The sequence below is a fragment of the Protopterus annectens genome, chromosome 2.part1, assembly GCF_019279795.1.
Source record: "Protopterus annectens isolate FY-2018-M chromosome 2.part1, PAN1.0, whole genome shotgun sequence".
Classification (NCBI taxonomy): domain Eukaryota; kingdom Metazoa; phylum Chordata; order Ceratodontiformes; family Protopteridae; genus Protopterus; species Protopterus annectens.
The window spans coordinates 1,797,762,987-1,797,780,367 of record NC_056729.1 but is presented as its reverse complement, the minus strand read 5'-3'; the positions used below and the strand labels follow the sequence as shown (position 1 = coordinate 1,797,780,367).

At 38.3% G+C, this 17,381-nt stretch overlaps 1 protein-coding gene across 1 annotated transcript in view; it reads left to right on the top strand.

Annotated features, from left to right (window-relative positions):
* The window catches only part of LDLRAD2 (low density lipoprotein receptor class A domain containing 2), a 367,903-nt gene that overhangs the window by 166,254 nt on the left and 184,268 nt on the right, over positions 1-17,381 (top strand). Inside the window, exon 2 of the mRNA XM_044063239.1 lies at positions 14,257-14,787. Within this exon, the coding sequence (XP_043919174.1) occupies positions 14,257-14,787 (531 nt within the window). The remainder of the gene's footprint in view (positions 1-14,256; positions 14,788-17,381) is intronic.

Here is a 17,381-nt window from a genome sequence, read left to right as displayed (position 1 = left end):
AGGTTAAATAGCTTCCCCTTGAGATGCCGAAAGACCCGAAGGCAACATTGCGGCTGAAATCAAGCCGCCTAAGTTGTTTCTGTCGACTTGTCACCATTATGTTTGCCCAAAACGTTTGCCGTGGGACTACGCTGAGATCCCATAAAGCCATCCAAACGATCGGATAGAGAATTCACTTTCTGAGTAAGTAATTCCAGTAGCTGAGTTAAATTGCCTGCTCCTTCCTCCAGTGGAACTCCAGACGAGGGAATAGGAGTAGCTTCCATCATAGACAAACCACACTGACAAACTGTAATAAAGGAAACAAACTACAATGAAGAAAAGGATGGACGACTCTCCAAAAGACCTCAGGAACTCCGGGTCAGATCAAAGTCAAATACCAGCCACAAAGTGAAACAAAAAGTGTTTTATTTAAGCTCCACATAAGCTTTTCGTCAGTTCAAATTGAACCAACTTCTTCAGAACCAAAAATGGATACGTCACAGGACAACATCCCCTTTATAATAATAATAATAATATAATAATAATAATAATAATAATATTTTAATATTTTAATACTACCTCATTATATATTTTTTTTACTTCATATTTTCCTTGAGAGTTATTTTACAATGAATTGGAAAGATTTCTAACATTTTGTATTAAGTATGTAGTATTTTACTTGAGGAAATAATATTCTTGAATATTTTATATTTTTACAATATGTATGTTTTTAAATTTACTTTAGGAAGTAACCTTCCCACTGGGACATTCTAGGATTATACTGCTTGCTAGTAGTGTTCAACAACATCGGCGCTTTTGTGTTGCACCTAAGTTAATTATTTGTATAATTCAAATGTTAACCTTATTTAGGTGCAACGAGTGAATTTGAAGGTTCATAGTATATTTACTGTATTTTGGTAAAGTCTCATGTGATTCCATCTACGAGGTTGAGGGGCATTTATAAAGGGGATGTTGTCCTGCGACGTATATGTTTTTTGGTTCTGAAGAAGTTGGTTCAATTTGAACTGACGAAAAGCTTGTGTGGAGCTTAAATAAAACACTTTTTGTTTCACTTTGTGGCTGGTATTTGACTTTGATCTGACCTGGAGTTCCTGAGGTTTTTTGGAGAGTCGTCCATCCTTTTCTTCATGGTGGTGCAATAGGTGACAATATTCTATAAATCCAAGCACCTTTCTGTGGAAACAGATTCTGATGTCTGTGGCATCAAAATGAGTGTGCTACTGCTAAACCACTAGCAGTTTCACTTCCTCATTTGTGTTTTTTTTCTGCTCCCAGTTCGAAACTGTATGTTATTGTTTGGACCTTATTTCACTACTATAGATCAGTATATGTATATATATATATATATATATATATATATATATATATATATATATTCATCTGTAAACAGAACATAGCACCCAGATTTGTTAGTGTTATCGCCTACTGTATTACTGTGCTTTGAAAATTCTAGCATGCCATATTTTAAGCACATATCTTTACAAGTATCTGTACCTCTGATGCTGCTATTGTCCACTCTATAATTGATGTTGTTGTGAAACGGCCTTATTACTTCCTCTGATTGGGCTACTATATTTCTATTACTAGCTACTGTCTGAGCTTTTACTGACATATACCATTGACAGGCTGGCATTCAAAGAAGTAACAAAGCATCAATTTCATTAGAACATTAGCTCCTTTGTCTGCTATCCAACAAATGGTTCACCCTTTTTCCATAAATAACACGTTTTGGTCTATTTGTCCCTTTCCCAGCTGCAAACAGAAGGAACATGGTCTATGGGAATGTTTTGCTGTACTACGAAACAGAAAAAGTCCTATGGGAATGTTTACCTCTGTCTCCATTCTTGGCTTGTTTGTGCACTTACCTCTTTTCAGTATGCTGTTCTGTTACTTTTCTCCTTTGATAAAGTTGCAGTATAAAGGCCTGTGCTTAATGCATGCAAACAAGAAGAGTATGTGCAACTATTGAGATGAGGTTACGGCCTATGTTTCACTTCATGGCTTTGTAGTCCCCAATATATGGTTAAAGCAGACTAAGAATCCAGTTCCTCCATTTTGGGCTGCAAAGTACTCTGGAATGATTAGTGGTGAAAATACTGAGAAGAGTTTGCAGCCTCTGTAAAGGACTCCCTCATCTATTTTCTGATGTCCCATCAGAAATATAATTTTGTAAAGTGAGGACTTACTGGCATAACAACTACATCAGGGCTCATGAGTTAGGATTCCTTAGGAATCTCCCTGCCTATCTCTACTAGTACATGGTAACTGTAGCCCTGCTCCCTACCCCATTCTTTCACCTTACCCTTTCCATAATACTAGTAATATTCAGGCAAATTTGGTCTGAATGTATTGGTAGGGATTTGGTTGGGGCATTACAAAAGGAAACTATTTTCCTTTTGGAAAATTTTGTTTGGTAGTTTGGTTTTCCAAAATGAAAGCATTAATCTTTTTTTTTTAAATGCTCGTGCATTTCAATTATTTGAGTGCTCTGGGGACTTCCCTCCAGAGGGGAGGTCCAAGGGCAAAAATATGTAAATGTTTAGGAGTGTTGTGTGATTTGTTGTGGGTCTCTGCTTTAGAGAACACCATTTTGCAATTGAAATGTTTTGCAGAAATTAACCACATGTCAATTAAATGAGATGTGGTTAATTGTAGTGGATTCAATATGCATCCCCTTTCACATAAATCAAAGTTCATCCCTGTTCATATTCAAGCGTAACTTGGATCTATGGATGGAAAACAGAAAATTTACCCCAGTTTATGCCCCCTTTACTACTAATGGAGCGGGACAGCTCCTAAATGCATTATCCCATGCATGGGTCCCCTCATATTATCTATGGTATAATATTCTCATTAGTGTTAATATATAGTTATTGACCATGGGATAGGTAATGCCAACCTATAACCAAATGGGACAGGGTATTTCAAACACAAAAAGGGAAAAGTGGCTAGGTTTGAAATGGTCCACGAGGGCAGCTAGCCTAGTACTTACCTATGAACCTATGAATCTATGAACCTTTGAAATTCAGCATGTGGTACTGAGTTACAAAAGTTTAAGAGTGGAGAAAGATAACATATGCTACAATTGCAAGCAATAAGTATGGATGAGAAGGTGGTAAGTGTGCATACGAAGAGTGAGGCGCAGAAGCTGAACTGATGGACTGTTATTAACTCATTTATTTGTTCAGAGTTAGTCAGCTGGCACAGATGTTTGCTGTTGTGAGCTGTAGTTCTTGTGATACAGGGTTTGATACACTCTCTTTTATCAGCTGTGTGACCTTCAGAAATTCACTTAACTAGACATTGCTCCTGGGTCACTCCTGAAAAGGGAATGTGTGTCTTGTGAGCCTACCTAGTTAGCAAATGAGTGCTATTAACTTCTCATTTAGCAGCGTGGGTTAGTGTCGATGTTTACTGTAGCAAGACTGCAGAATTTGGTTCCCTTATTGTGCCTTAAAGGCTCACTAACTAACATTACACCCTCCAACACAGAACTTAAGGGACCAATACCTTTAAAACATTTCTGGGAAGCAGGGCGAGGTTTAAAATGGCCATTTAGGGATGTTAGCCTAGTATTCTCCTGTGATCCTACTCTGCAATAATACTGCTCACTCTAACCTAAAGGAAATAACTAGAATCCTATCTGACAAATTTGGTACAAATTTTATACAACCCACATGTTATAACTATTTCACAGATTCCACAGACATAACCTCCACCTTTAATTAATTTGGAACAAGCCCTATCAGCACTCTCAAAAGCTAAAGAGTCTGCATCCATGGGCCCAGATAACATACCAGGTTGTCCGATTCTCAGTAACTCCTACATAATCTAGTAAATCAAAGCTATTCCACTGGTTTGACTTCTTAATCCTGGAAAACAGACATTTTAATACATTACATGAAGGTGGTCCAACCAACAGATGCTGGGAACTATAGACCCATCAGTCTCAGCAGCATCACATGCCAAACTACGGAATATAATATTTCAGTCCTCATTAATCTTGACATTGAAAATCTCTTAACCTTAGACCCTCCATCACTTCAGCTTGCCTCTTTAACCTCATTAATTTCTTTGAAAAAGTCACCAGAGTAGTGAATAGTGGTTATTCTGGAAATTGGCCAAGACCCTTGACACTATTCTCCATGCAGGCATTATTGTCAAACGTGTATATCTATATTTAAATGCAAATCCTTATGTTGTGTGGTGAATAGCTAATTGGTTGTCTGACAAAACCCATGTAGTTAGAGTTGCAGGTGCCCTTCTCAAGCAGAGAAGCACCCTTGCCACATTCAAAGTAAGATTTTTAATCTCCATATTAGAGGTAAGAATAGGCCACTATTTACTAATAATCTGTTTGATACATTGTAAATGTAGTTTATCTTGCTAACTGCGTTGCATGTCCTAGTTTTTATATATGTAAAACTAATTTGAAGTTAAAGCAACAAATCTGTTCCTGCTTATCTGAGATTCCTAGAGAGGTTGAAAACAATGCCCTTTTTAAGCATATTCAGTTGAAGGGTGATACGCATTTTTTTAAGTTCCGTGTAGTTCAGGTAATAAATATAGGAATAAGGGGTGGTGATATTAAACTCCTGATTGAACTTGATGAATGTAAATGGATAGATTATTTTTGTGCTTCTACTAGCCCAGGATTGAATTTTCAGAAAAGTTTAAAACCTGTTCTTAAATTAAAACATGATTGTATAGACTAGTTTTTTTTTAAATTAGTTTATTTTTTGTTTTTTTAAATAGAACCAGGCTGTGTATATCTGTGTATGTTTATTTGTCTTGTTTTATTATGTTGTTGGGCATGGTTTAATTGCTAGGATTTTAGCCTATTGTATTAGTGTTAGGTGTATTTAATTGAATGCTTCTGTCTATTGGCTGTTTTTTATATTTAATGTAACCACTGACTCAGCCTTTTTATGCATTGAGAAAGAACTTTTGCTTGAAAGCTTTGTGTTGTGTCTTATTAAAACAAGCTTTGACGTTGTATTCCTGGTTTGGTTTTTGTTTTGTCGTGAAGTCTGGTTTATAGCCAGTACCAATGTTTCAAGTAGTTTTTGAAATTTGATTTGCTTTATACTTTTGAAGTAGAATGGGGGGTAGTTTAGAATCTTATGAAGAGGAAACACTAGTTGGTAAGAAGGGAGATTGGAGAATGCTAGTTGAGTAGGTGGAGGATGATTACTTATATTTTCTTTAAGATGTGTAATTGGCTTCTCTGCATACCTCTCAACCTCTTTGAGCAAGAAATCTGGACAAAGCAATAAGGAAAAGTGGGACAGAGGCCCAAAAATAGGGGAATTTTTTAAATATTGCTCTTACAAACTTAGCTGATAGAATAACAGGTTTTGCATTCGCATGAATTTTATGAAGGGTACAAAGTCTGAAACTCAAATGTCTTTTGTTATTTTCTAACTTTAATCTTTAATGATTTGCTACTAATTTGCCAGAAAACCACCAATTTATGAAAAACGGACCTAAAATAAGAGGCAGAAATCTGGACATTCTGCAAAATTCTGTAGAGTTGAGATGTATGTTCCTCTGTCATAATGCTACTGACTCAGACTTGGGGAATAATTTTGATGTGCCATGCTTTTTATGACCCTCCAACATTGTTTATTTTAAACCTAGGTAAATTTTCTGTAGACCAGGGGTATACTAATTTTTGCAAAATTAATTTTAAACCTTATGTCATTTTATCACTGCTGATATATTTTGAATTTAGGTTTGTTTGGAGGATCCTTCTTCCATTCAACCAGGTCTTGTCTCTACTTTTTTTAGTTGTTTAAGACTGGGATATTCTAGGGTGTAAGATGTCCTTGAACTCATTCTTTTTGCCAGGTATAATCTGGTCTGTACAGGTCTGAGTATTTTATAGAAAATGGACAGTGCAGAAATGGGATCATTACCTTGACAAAAAGAATCTTAGTGCAGTTGTTCCAACACTTTAAGAAGAAATCTGTGGTTGAGTCAGGGCCTGATCTAGTTATTATTATTTGAGGGTTAGTTTTACAGTGTTTAAAAGACCAGAAAGACAAAATGGGAAAGTAATAACTCCTTTGAGAGGACCTGCAGTTGTTGCTATTTGTCTGGGATACTGGTTATGGTAACATCCAGCAGAGTGATGTTTTTGAGTTGGGGTTGGGTCTGTTACCTTTGGAGATAAGCTGAGCCATATTCTGACAGGAGATAGCACTGGGTAATTGGTTTGTTAGGGTGGTCTTTCCAGATTAGGTTTAGATTACATACTAAGATACGTTTATGATGTCTAGTGCTGTTTAGAATGGCATTTGATGTTGTTTCTAAAAAGGAAATTGGTGATGATGGAGGAATATAGAGATCAGCATGAATTTTAGTATGCTCTCGAAGAGTAACTTTTGCTATTAACCAGTTAGGGCCACAGTATGTGAGGGCCTTGCTACTGAAAATTAATGTTGATAGGTATGTTTTTTATTGACAAGTCAAGGAATGCCACCTCCTTGACTTATGCATGGTCCATTATCTTTAAACAGTATCTGCTTATCGCAGAACTGACTGGTAACGATAGAGGCATCTTTAACCAGGAGACAGACTGCTGTAACATTTGGATTATATATATATATATATATATATATATATATATATATATATATATATATATATATATATATATATATATATTAGACCAGACCTCTAACTATGACCATTAATGTTCATGTACCAACAAACAAATTGTTATGTGGTGAAGGATGAAAAGGATGATAATAGCTGGTCCAGGGTTGTGATGAATATCCTCAGCAAGTAGAATCAGAAACACAGCTGTTATGAATCTGATTTTTGGAATACATTTACTGAGAGAAATGGACCATGAGTGCTTTGTAGTGTTAAGGTTTGCACATAAGCTGTGCTGTTTTGAGAGGTGCCTAGAAATATATATGTCTGATCAATCAGCTGGCCATTTCAGCAGGAAATTTTGAAGAAGATGGGGATAATTAGGCATATCATTACAGCTGTGAAGCAAATACTGTAGGCAGGGTAGGAACAGGTTGAAATAAGAATCATCAGGGCATTTAATATCAAGTTCATGTTGGGAATTGTTAAGATTTATAGATAATGCACTATGGAACTCAGATGCAAACAGTAGCACTACTATGTTAAGGAGTGAGAAATTCAGAAAGCTCAGTACCTAAAGATATGTTATAATAGGGAGTAGAAATTATGCTGCAAAGTGTGAAGAAGAGGAGCTATGAAAGTGAAATGTAGTAATGTATGGGGTGAAAGGAAGATTAAATGGTAGGCTTTAACAGGAAGTGATGTAAATGATGGGAAGAAGACTGCTGACATCACAAGGAGTGATTTATAATGCACTTATAGCATATTGGACAAGAAAAGATGGAGAGGAGCTTGGCCTGTATAACGGTAGTAATGTCAGGGGTGGATAGTATGGGGGTAGGGTAGGGGAGTGGAACAGGTCAGCACAGCAGCTCTACTGGAAGCAATTAGTGAGGAGCAGTGCAATATTTAAGAAATTCCAGAAATAAAAGAAACTGCTGGAGGATAGATGAGAAAATTAGCCTTGAAAGAAAGGTCGAAAGGGTAGCCAAAGTATTACTGCAACAGAGAAGATAGTTGACATCATAACAGCAAGATAAGTGCAAAGAAAACCAAAGCAGTACTGGAAAAGAAGCTAGAAAACAGGAAAGTAATGAGAAAGACAGACAAGAGTGGGTGAATGATGAGAAAGGCAAACAAGAAAGGGATATGAAAGAACAGAGAGAGGGGGGCTGAGCTAAGCTATGGAGCTAAGAGAATAATTAAGTAGTGGCTGTGAAGAGATTATGAGGAGCTAAGAAGTACGCACTCAGTAGGAAAGAGAAGGATGGGAGCTGTAAGAGAAAACAGGAATGAGAATAAACTGTAACAAAGGAGAAGAGGGTTGCTACCAGATATAGAAGGCCTAGGAAATAAAATATTATCTAGCTAGTGTAATGAAAGTATAGGCAAGAGAACTATGTGCAGCAGCCTATAAACTAGTACAATGCAGATACTAGTAAGACTGACCAGCTACAACAATGGGGACAAAGTGATAGGACATGCCCTTACATAAAACTTCCAACAACAGTGTGACTATTCTTGCTAGGGGAATATGCCATTGTTTAAGTGATACTATGTCATTCAGATGCACTGTGTAAACATATCAGAGTTAGCAGAGGTGGGGAAATTTGGCAGATTGCTTGGTATTTACTAAAATAAACAGTGATGTAAAAAGCAGATAGTCATGAAATAGATGATATGCTAAAAATGAATAACATTAAAGTGCTTCAGGATTAGCTGGGAAAAGACAGGGTATTAACCGTACCACACAGCAGCCCTCAGACCAGAACTAACATGCCCTACAGAAGGATACAGTCAGACTGTCAGAATAAAAGTAATGAATAGATGAAAGAGGAATAAAAAATTAGAAGTGATACTTTATGCCTTCTGTAACATTGATAGAACTTAAAGTTTAGAACAACCTTAATCAAAAGCACCAATAAGTAAATAATGCAGGACAGATGTGCAAGAAACAAACAGCTATAAACAAGTACTGCAGAACAATAGTATTTATTTATTCATTGCATTTGTCCCAGGGATATTCCCACGAAGCAAACAGATGCCCAGGGAGTAAAGCTCCAGAATAGTTACAAGTTAGACAGATAACGTGCAGATATTTAAGACAATACATTCAGAAACATATAAACATACAAAGAATTTAGTAAAGTGTAGAAAGCAGCTAAAATTATTTACAAGATAAAAGTTTAGATGCACAATATACAGTATGTTTTCCAAGATATATTAGGAGTTGTGGCAGTTAGAACTGACAAAAAGATTAAGTAGAAGTTGATAATGGGGGGAGGGATACAGTAGAGAGAAAAAGACATGACTAAAAAGTTTGAGTTGTAGGAAGTTACAGGGAAAGTTAGGGGAAAGGTGTAGCTAGAAGTAGAGCATGAACATAGCCATGCAGCAGATAGATATAGCTTTAGCTGAAATTTGAATAACTTAGCATATTCAGTTTGTAGGGCAGCAGCGGTAGTGCAGCAGTTAGCATTGCTGCCTCACAGCAAGAGTTTCTCCGGTTCGATTCTAGGCTGGGGTGCCTTCTGCGCAGAATCTGCATGTCCTCCCTGTGGTCGTGTGGGTTTCCTATGGGTGCTCTGGTTTCCTCATACATCCCAAAGACATGCTGTAGGTGGATTGGACACTCTAAATTGGCCCTAGGGGTGAGTGCGTGCATGTGTGTGTCTTCTGTGGAAGGTTGGGCGCCAGGCTGACAACTCAACACCATAAAACTCCACTGCCAATCATTCTGCAGACGGCTGTTCTGCTGTGGTGACTCCTTACCAGGAAAAGCCAAAAGAAAAAGAAGAAGCATATTCAGTTTGTCTAACAGGTTGAAGTACTGAGTTCCTAATTTTTGCAGTATAGTAAGAGCACAGTATGCCTCCAGTGGAATTCTTGGACTTGCTTACAGTCAGTAACAGCTTCTTGAGAGACTGTAGTGGCCTTGTGGGGTTATGCTGTTGGAGCATGTTAATTAGACTTGGATATTTTTCAGGTAGGTATAGAAGTTTGTGGGTAGTCATTAATTTTGAGTGAATTAGGGAGATGCATTTAAGGTAGAGGTGGGATTACATCAAGGATCGGCTCTGAGCCCTTTCTTATTTGCAATGGTGATGGACAGGTTGACAGACGAGATCAGACAGGAGTCCCCGTGGAGTATGATGTTTGCAGATGACATTGTGATCTGTAGTGAGAGTAGGGAACAGGTGGAGGAAACCCTGGAGAGGTGGAGATATGCTCTAGAGAGGAGGAATGAAGGCCAGCAGGACTAAGATAGAATATATGTGTGTGAATTAGAGGGAGGATAGAGGAATGGTGAGGATGTAGGGAGTAGAGGTGGCAACGGTGGATGAGTTTAAGTACTTGGGATCAACAGTTCAGAGTAATGGTGAGTGTGGAAGAGAGGTGAAGAAGAGAGTACAGACAGGATGGAGAGGGTGGAGTGATTTGTGACAAATGAGTACCAGTAAGAGTGAAAGGGAAGATCTACAAGAGGGTAGTGAGACCAGCTATGTTTTATGGGTTGGCGACAGTGGCATTAACAAAAAGGCAGGAGTCAGAGCTTGACGTGGCAGAGCTGAAGATGTTAAGATTTGCACTGGGTGTGATGAGGATGGACAGGATTAGGAATAAGTATATTAGAGGGTCAGCCCAGGTTGGAAGGTTTGGAGACAAAGCCAAAGAGGCAAGATTACATTGGTTTGGACATGTGCTGAGGAGGGATGCAGAGTATATTGGGAAAAAAGATGCTAAGAATGAAGCTGCCAGGTAACAAGAAAAGAGGGAGGCCTAAGATAAGGTTTATGGATGTGGGGAGAGAGGACATGCAGGTGGTTGGTGTGACAGAGCAAGATGCAGAGGACAGGAAGAAATGGAAACAGTTGATCTGCTGTGGCGACACCTAACGGGAGCAGCCAAAATAAGAAGAAGATGTTAATTAGGCTTGGACATTTTCAAGTAGGTATAGGAGTTTGTGGGTAGTCATTAATTGTGAGTGAATTAGGGAGTGTCGTAGGTCATCACAGTGTGGGGTTATACTGCTGTAGCATATTAATTAGGCTTGGACATTTTCAGGTAGGTATAGGAGTTTTTGGGTAGTCATTAACTGTGAGTGAATTAGGGTGTGTCGTAGGTCGTCACAGTGTGAGGTTATACTGCTGTAGCATGTTAATTAGGCTTGGACATTTTCAGGTAAGTATAGGAGTTTGTGGGTAGTCATTAGCTGTGAGTAAATTAGGGAGTGTCGTAGGTCATCACAGTGTGGGGTTATACTGCTGGAGCAAGTTAATTAGACTTGGACATTTTCAGGTAGGTATAGGAGTTTGTGGGTAGTCATTAACTGTGAGTGAAATAGGGAGTGTCGTAGGTTGTCACAGTATGGGGTTATACTGCTGTAGCATGTTAATTAGACTTGGACATTTTCAGGTAGATATAGAAGTTTGTGGGTAGTGATTAACTGTGAGTGAATTAGGGAGTGTCGTAGGTAATCACAGTGTGGGGTTATACTGCTGTAGCATGTTAATTAGACTTGGATATTTTCAGGTAGATATAGAAGTTTGTGGGTAGTCATTAACTGTGAGTGAATTAGGGAGTGTCGTAGGTCGTGACGGTGAACTTGTTTTAGAGGTATACAGGGCTGAATTCGGTAGTTGTGGTTTGAGGTGAATTTGGCTATTTTGTTGTAACACTGGTCTAGTTTGGGAGTTAGGTGGACTGCAGGTTGATGAGTAAGAGGGTGGCATAAAGAAGGGTAGGCAGAAAGAAAAAAGATGCTTTGGTTGTTCTGGCTTTGTCTGCTAAGTATGGTTTGATCTTGTAGAGAGTCCCTAGTTTTTCCTGAGTTCACTTTATTACCTGTTTTATGACTGGTCAAATTTCAGGCTGTCATCAATAATGACTCCGAATAGTTTGGTATTGGTTACTAGTTCTACTGTGGTATTATTGGAGGAGGTGGTGGTAAATTGCTGTTTGTACGAATGAGCCTGACAGCCATGCCTCAACAGAGGCAAGGGATTCCGGAGTTAGATGTTGCAGTTTTTTAGACTGTTTGCAGAACAGATTAGCATAAAGTCATCTGCATAGTGTATGATGGATGCATGTTTAGTTGCAGGGTGAAGATCATTACTGAAAATATCGAACCACAGAGGACCTAATATTGACTGTTGGGGGACTTCAGTTGCTACAGGGAGAAAGGTGGAGATGTAATTTTCTCATTTGACTGCTTGCATCCTGCTTGAGAAATAGCTATGAGACCAGGATACTGATGAGGAGGCTAGGGCTAATGAAGATAGTTTAAGTAATAGTTTGAAAGTGTTAGGAAGTCTTAGAGCTAACTGTGCTTTCTGATTCAGGAATAAAATAATGCAGACTAAACTCAGATACTTCTATCTAACAGCTAAAAACATAAGTATTAAGATTGTGTACAAGAGATTACTAGCAGCTAACATACTGCATTTTGGGCAGTAGGCAGTTAACATGACTATGCATTGATAAAATCCAAATAATAGGTATGCAAAAACAAATTACCTAAATAGGCAGTCACCCTTTGAGAAATATGCCAAAGGGCGTTGAGTGAGCAGACACAAGAGGAGAACTTGTGAAGGAGAGAGACAAAGTAAGAGAGAGAGAGAGAGGGAGAAAGTGAAGTGAGAGACAGAAAAATCTATGAGATTGTGAAGGAGTCAGAAGTCCAAGCCTCTTTCAAACATCAACATAAACTGGTACAAGTTCAACACAGCACCTCCAATGCAATCAATCAGTAAGGAATTCCAGAAAGGAAACTGTTCTGAGGACAGATAAGAAAATTACTGGTAAAAGAAAAAGTGCAGCCAAATGGTTACTGGAACAGAGTAGTTAGTCGACAGGACAACAACGACAAAACACAAAGGCAACCAAACCAGTAGTGCAAAAGTATAACTAGAGGACAGGAAAGTAATGAGAAAGACAGACAATAAAAGAATAGAGAGAAGGACAGAGATAAGCTATGCAGCTAAGAGAATACTTAAGTAGCAACTGTGAAGAGATTATGAGGAGGCAAGAAGTATGCACTCAGTGGGAAAGAGCAGGATGCAAGAAAAAAAGTGGAAAAGTCAATAAACCTTAGTAAAGGAGAAGAGGGTAGTCACCAGATAATGTACGACCTAGGAAGTAACTATTATCTATCTAATTTACTAAAAGTTTTAAAGAGAGACTTGAGTGGCTGAAGTCCATAAACTAGAGCAATGCAGACAGTAGTAAGATGGACCAACTAAAACAGTGGGAGCAAAGTGACATGCCCTTACATAGAAGGTAACTGCCTACCGGACTTCTTCTCAGGAGTGGTGCTGCTGGTTGAGGGAGCCATTATTTCAGTGATTTTAGGCCATTTCAATCTGTTTCATAAACAGACCATGGTTAGTAGGGGTGAGAGGCTTAGGCCTAGCAATGCTGACCATACAACTCAACTGCAGAACTTATGTCTCAACAGTGGAATAACGTAGTTTGCTGGGATAAGAGTAAATTGTTTCAGTCCATAAATAGACCATGGTTAACAGGGGTAGCTGGGGTCTCAGTCCTAATAGGGCTGACCCTAAATAGGCAGTTTCCCTTTGGGAAATTGACAGGAGGGGGTGATGAGTGAGCCACACTACGAAAGACAAGAGTCTTGGACATTTCTCAATATGTTCCATTTATCTTTTTTAATCAAAGGTAAACAAAACATAATGAGAAATATCCAAATTTAGCACTGCATTCATTCTGAGCTCACATTCATCTGTGGATTATGTAACAGTGCTTGCAGAGAACAATGTAGTAACAGAATCCTTAGTGAAACATTGAATTAATTCAGAGTTCTTTCAGTGTCTGTCAGACATAAAACAGAGTGAATATTAATTTGACGCTTCTCATTCAACTCTGAATTAGTTAATAGGAATTATACATAATAGAACAGTAGAAAATACAAAACTATAGTATAAACAGTATCAACATAAAGTAAAGCAACAGGCAAAATGTTACAGCAACACGTTGGCATTAAAGGGTTCACAGTTCTAACAGCAGGAGGGAGTCAAACCTATGACTACAGTTTGAAACTCATTAACAGTTTATATTCTATATCCTCTGTGCTAAACTGCCAAATTGGGATTAAAGGAAATATCTTTACTTTCAAATTTTTTCATGAAAGATACCACACCACACTACTTATGAGACAGTTGGTTAGAGCCCCCTCTTAACCACTCTGTATACATACTGCATACAACTACAAAGGTAACCATTTACTCTCAATTTTTGTGAGAGGTGACATGCCAACCTGAAATTCTATACCTGAGGCACTGGATGACCACACAAAATTGTTCCTTCATTTAAGGACATTGCCTTACTTCTGACCTTTTTAATAACGAATAAGTGGGAATGGGCCAAACTGTTATTAGCCACAGGTTAATGGAACCCACAAGTGTATAACAATCCAGTCCTACATTGGTATTATTTCTATTCTTCTGCCATTTCACAGTTTATAATGCACAACACACTTTGAAATGGGACACCGTTTCTTCATTTTATGTTTTATATGCTAGTATAATAAAACTTGTGGTACTGCTAAATGTTTTTAATTCCCTGACAATGAGATTTTCACATCTGTACTTGGTTAAGGAGGTGATGTATCTTTTCTTTTCTTTAATCTTTTAGTTAATCTAGTGGATTTCTGCAATCAGACAATCATAGGTGACGGCATGATTGTGAACTCTCACAGGGAATCAAGGAAGTACTATTTTGTTACCATTGGAACAGATTGCAGGCTAACGATGCAGGCCATATCACCAACAGACAACATTGAATTCCAGTTCAGATTCTTCTTGGTCTACAGCCTAATGCATGTCTCATCAATCAGAGAACTGACCACAGTGTCAACATTACATGAACTACATAATACAACTGGAGACCCAACTGACATAGCCACTTCTAATCCTGGGCAAAGTGGAGCAAGAGAGCCATCGCCAACGGGCAAATGGGAGTTAACAGACCCCTGCAATGCTGGCTCTTACCTACAGTTTTACGATGGGAAGGATCTGAGTGCCACACCCATCGGGCAACCTCTTTGCGGGAAAACTATCCCTCAGCCTGTTTCATCTACAGGGAACTATCTAACACTCCGACTCGTGACTAGAGGACAACAGCCTAGAGTGGACTTTGTTGGTGATTTTACCTCTTTCACTTCAGGTAAACATGTTTAAAACTGTGATTTATACAGAACTGCATATCAAGGACACATTTCTGAAAACCTCATTAGCCAAGCTGCTTCTTTGCATCACATCTAAAATTACTGTCAGTTTACAGTTAGATGACATTTGTCATGTTTTTGTCTCAGAGGTACTGACAGCCATTTGCTTTTTGAGTTCAGAGTACTGTCCACTTTATACTGTTCATGATTCTGATGTTTTTCCTCAAAGATGTAAAAGTATACTTATTCTATGAGCTTATATTATGCTACACACGTGAGATAAATGAGGTACATATTGTATATGTGTGTGTGTGTGTGTGTGTGTGTGTGTGTGTGTATGAGAGGGGGGTACAGCTTGAGTATTGCTTTCCTGCTGGGTGCAAGTCATTTAGAAGACTAGAGCTACCATGGGTATTCCCTTGCAGATTCTGATAGCATTTCCAGTTATTCAAAGCATTAAAAATCACTTTTCTAGCCAGTGCCTTGGCATAGAGGAATAATGCCCTGAATATGGCCCAGATAACCTGAGCTCAGCTAAGTGGCTTGGATGTCTGAGGTACTGGAGAGAAATGATCGGCTTACCCTTCCCGGGTGGGGTGTGTGTGCATATTTGGGGCACACCACCATGGATTAAGTTCCATGGCTGAGACCAGGGAAATAACTGAGAGGTACTACCTGTGGGTCGGCAAAGTCTCCTGCTGTTGTCTGCCCCTTTCAATAGTAAGATGTGGATTATTGTTGACACAAATTGCACATCGTATTCTCAAGGTCTTGGTGGCATGTGCACAGAAGGGGAAAAACAGGTGAAGACCCTTACTGTCAGCATGACCCAAGGTCCCTGGTCTTCTCACTAACCCTGGGTATCAGTCAAGTACCATCCAGGGGAGGCTGTTGTGGGTCTGGCAGATTAGGTGAAGACCTAGAAACAGCTGTTGGTCATCTCCAGAGAGCCAAAAAAGGAGTAAAAAATAACTTTTCTGTTTCATGTGCAGAAGAAACCCTCCATTAACATCCATGTGAGGGAGGGGTGGCTTCTCTTGTATATCACTGCTATTTATTCTTGCCTTCAAGTCTTCATCACTGAATGGTAAGATTAAGTGCCCTGCCTGTTCAAGCAATTAATGTTTCAGTGTCAGGATTCATGTTCATTTTCACATCCAGCTGTAGATATTCCCAACAATTTATTCTTACGTATTTATAGAATTACTGGATTGAGTTTAAATGTGAAAATACACAATTTGTAAGAACAGCAATAATGTCCAGGAGAGTGCCTTAACTGATGGGAGATAGGCTGCCACACAGTGCAATTTAAGGAATCCCCTAAATGTAGCCTATTCCTTCAATACCCATTGCGGTATAAACAGGACCTTCAGTGAATGCACTTATTTTATGTTACTTGTCATGTTATCGATTTAGTTTGCTGTGTTTGGAAACGTTACTTAGAAAGCTTGTTCTTGATGTCACATTGAATTTTGCCAGGACTTCATCAATGCACAACTCCCTTTTGAGTTGTGTTGATAATTACCGCCTGACCAGCCTTGAATCCAATTTACTGAGTAATGGCACTATTTACTCATGATGTCAAATCCTGAGTTGGTAGTTTTTATTGGGAATGCGTGTCTGGCTTCAATTCCAGTTAAAGAGTGATTATCACTATAACACATTAGACATGAAAAAGACATTTCTTTCCTTGTTGAAAGCAATCATCTGTATAGCAGTACTGGTATGTGTATGCCTTTTACTAGGCTGAAATGATTCAGTGGAAACCACTGCCCAACATACTGCATATCTTAATGTACAGGAGGAGTAATATACATAGACAGTACTTTGGTGGAATTTGTTTTGAGCCACCAAGGGAGTTGCACTGTCCAAGTCTCTGGTTTGTTAAGAGTTGTTTCTTTCATTAATAAACATATTGTGACCATTTGGATAGCAAGAAGTACAGATACTGGGTTGTTTTGTTCCTCTTATTGTATTTATTTTATTTTAGTTTATTTATTACTGGAGTCATAATGATAGCAATCGCAGTAGTGTTTCTTTGCTTCGATAAAGTGGTCTTTTTTATAGTTGTAATTGATGTTTATACTGCCAGAAAGACTCCATTTATTCAAACAGCCTAACTGCAGAGTTGTTTTAGAAGTGATGCAACTATTATTTCTCATGTATTTAACAAGCAAGAGACAAATAAAGTCTTTATTTGTCCCTTGCTTGTTAAATACATGAGAAATAATATTTGCATCAATAAAGTTCTTATATAATGGAGTTCTGTATGAAAAGTTACTGAAAAAATGAAAACAAAGGACATAGTGAAAATAAATGAGTGGAATTCTGAAAATAAGATTTCTATGGCATTAGTGTTTTGCACATTTTATTTAGACATCAGCTCTAGCATTTGGGCTGCAAGAAGTTAAGTGCTCTATTCTGGTATTATTGCTTAAATCTTCAGGCTGTATGTGCTCAACAGTTTGTCAGATTGCTACATTGTTACATTTGTCAAATTTGCAACTAATTCAGCTCATGGAACCCAGCACTGCCAAGTTCTAACAAAGATCAACTGACTCAGACTAAGCAAAGTCCTAAAATACTCACAATA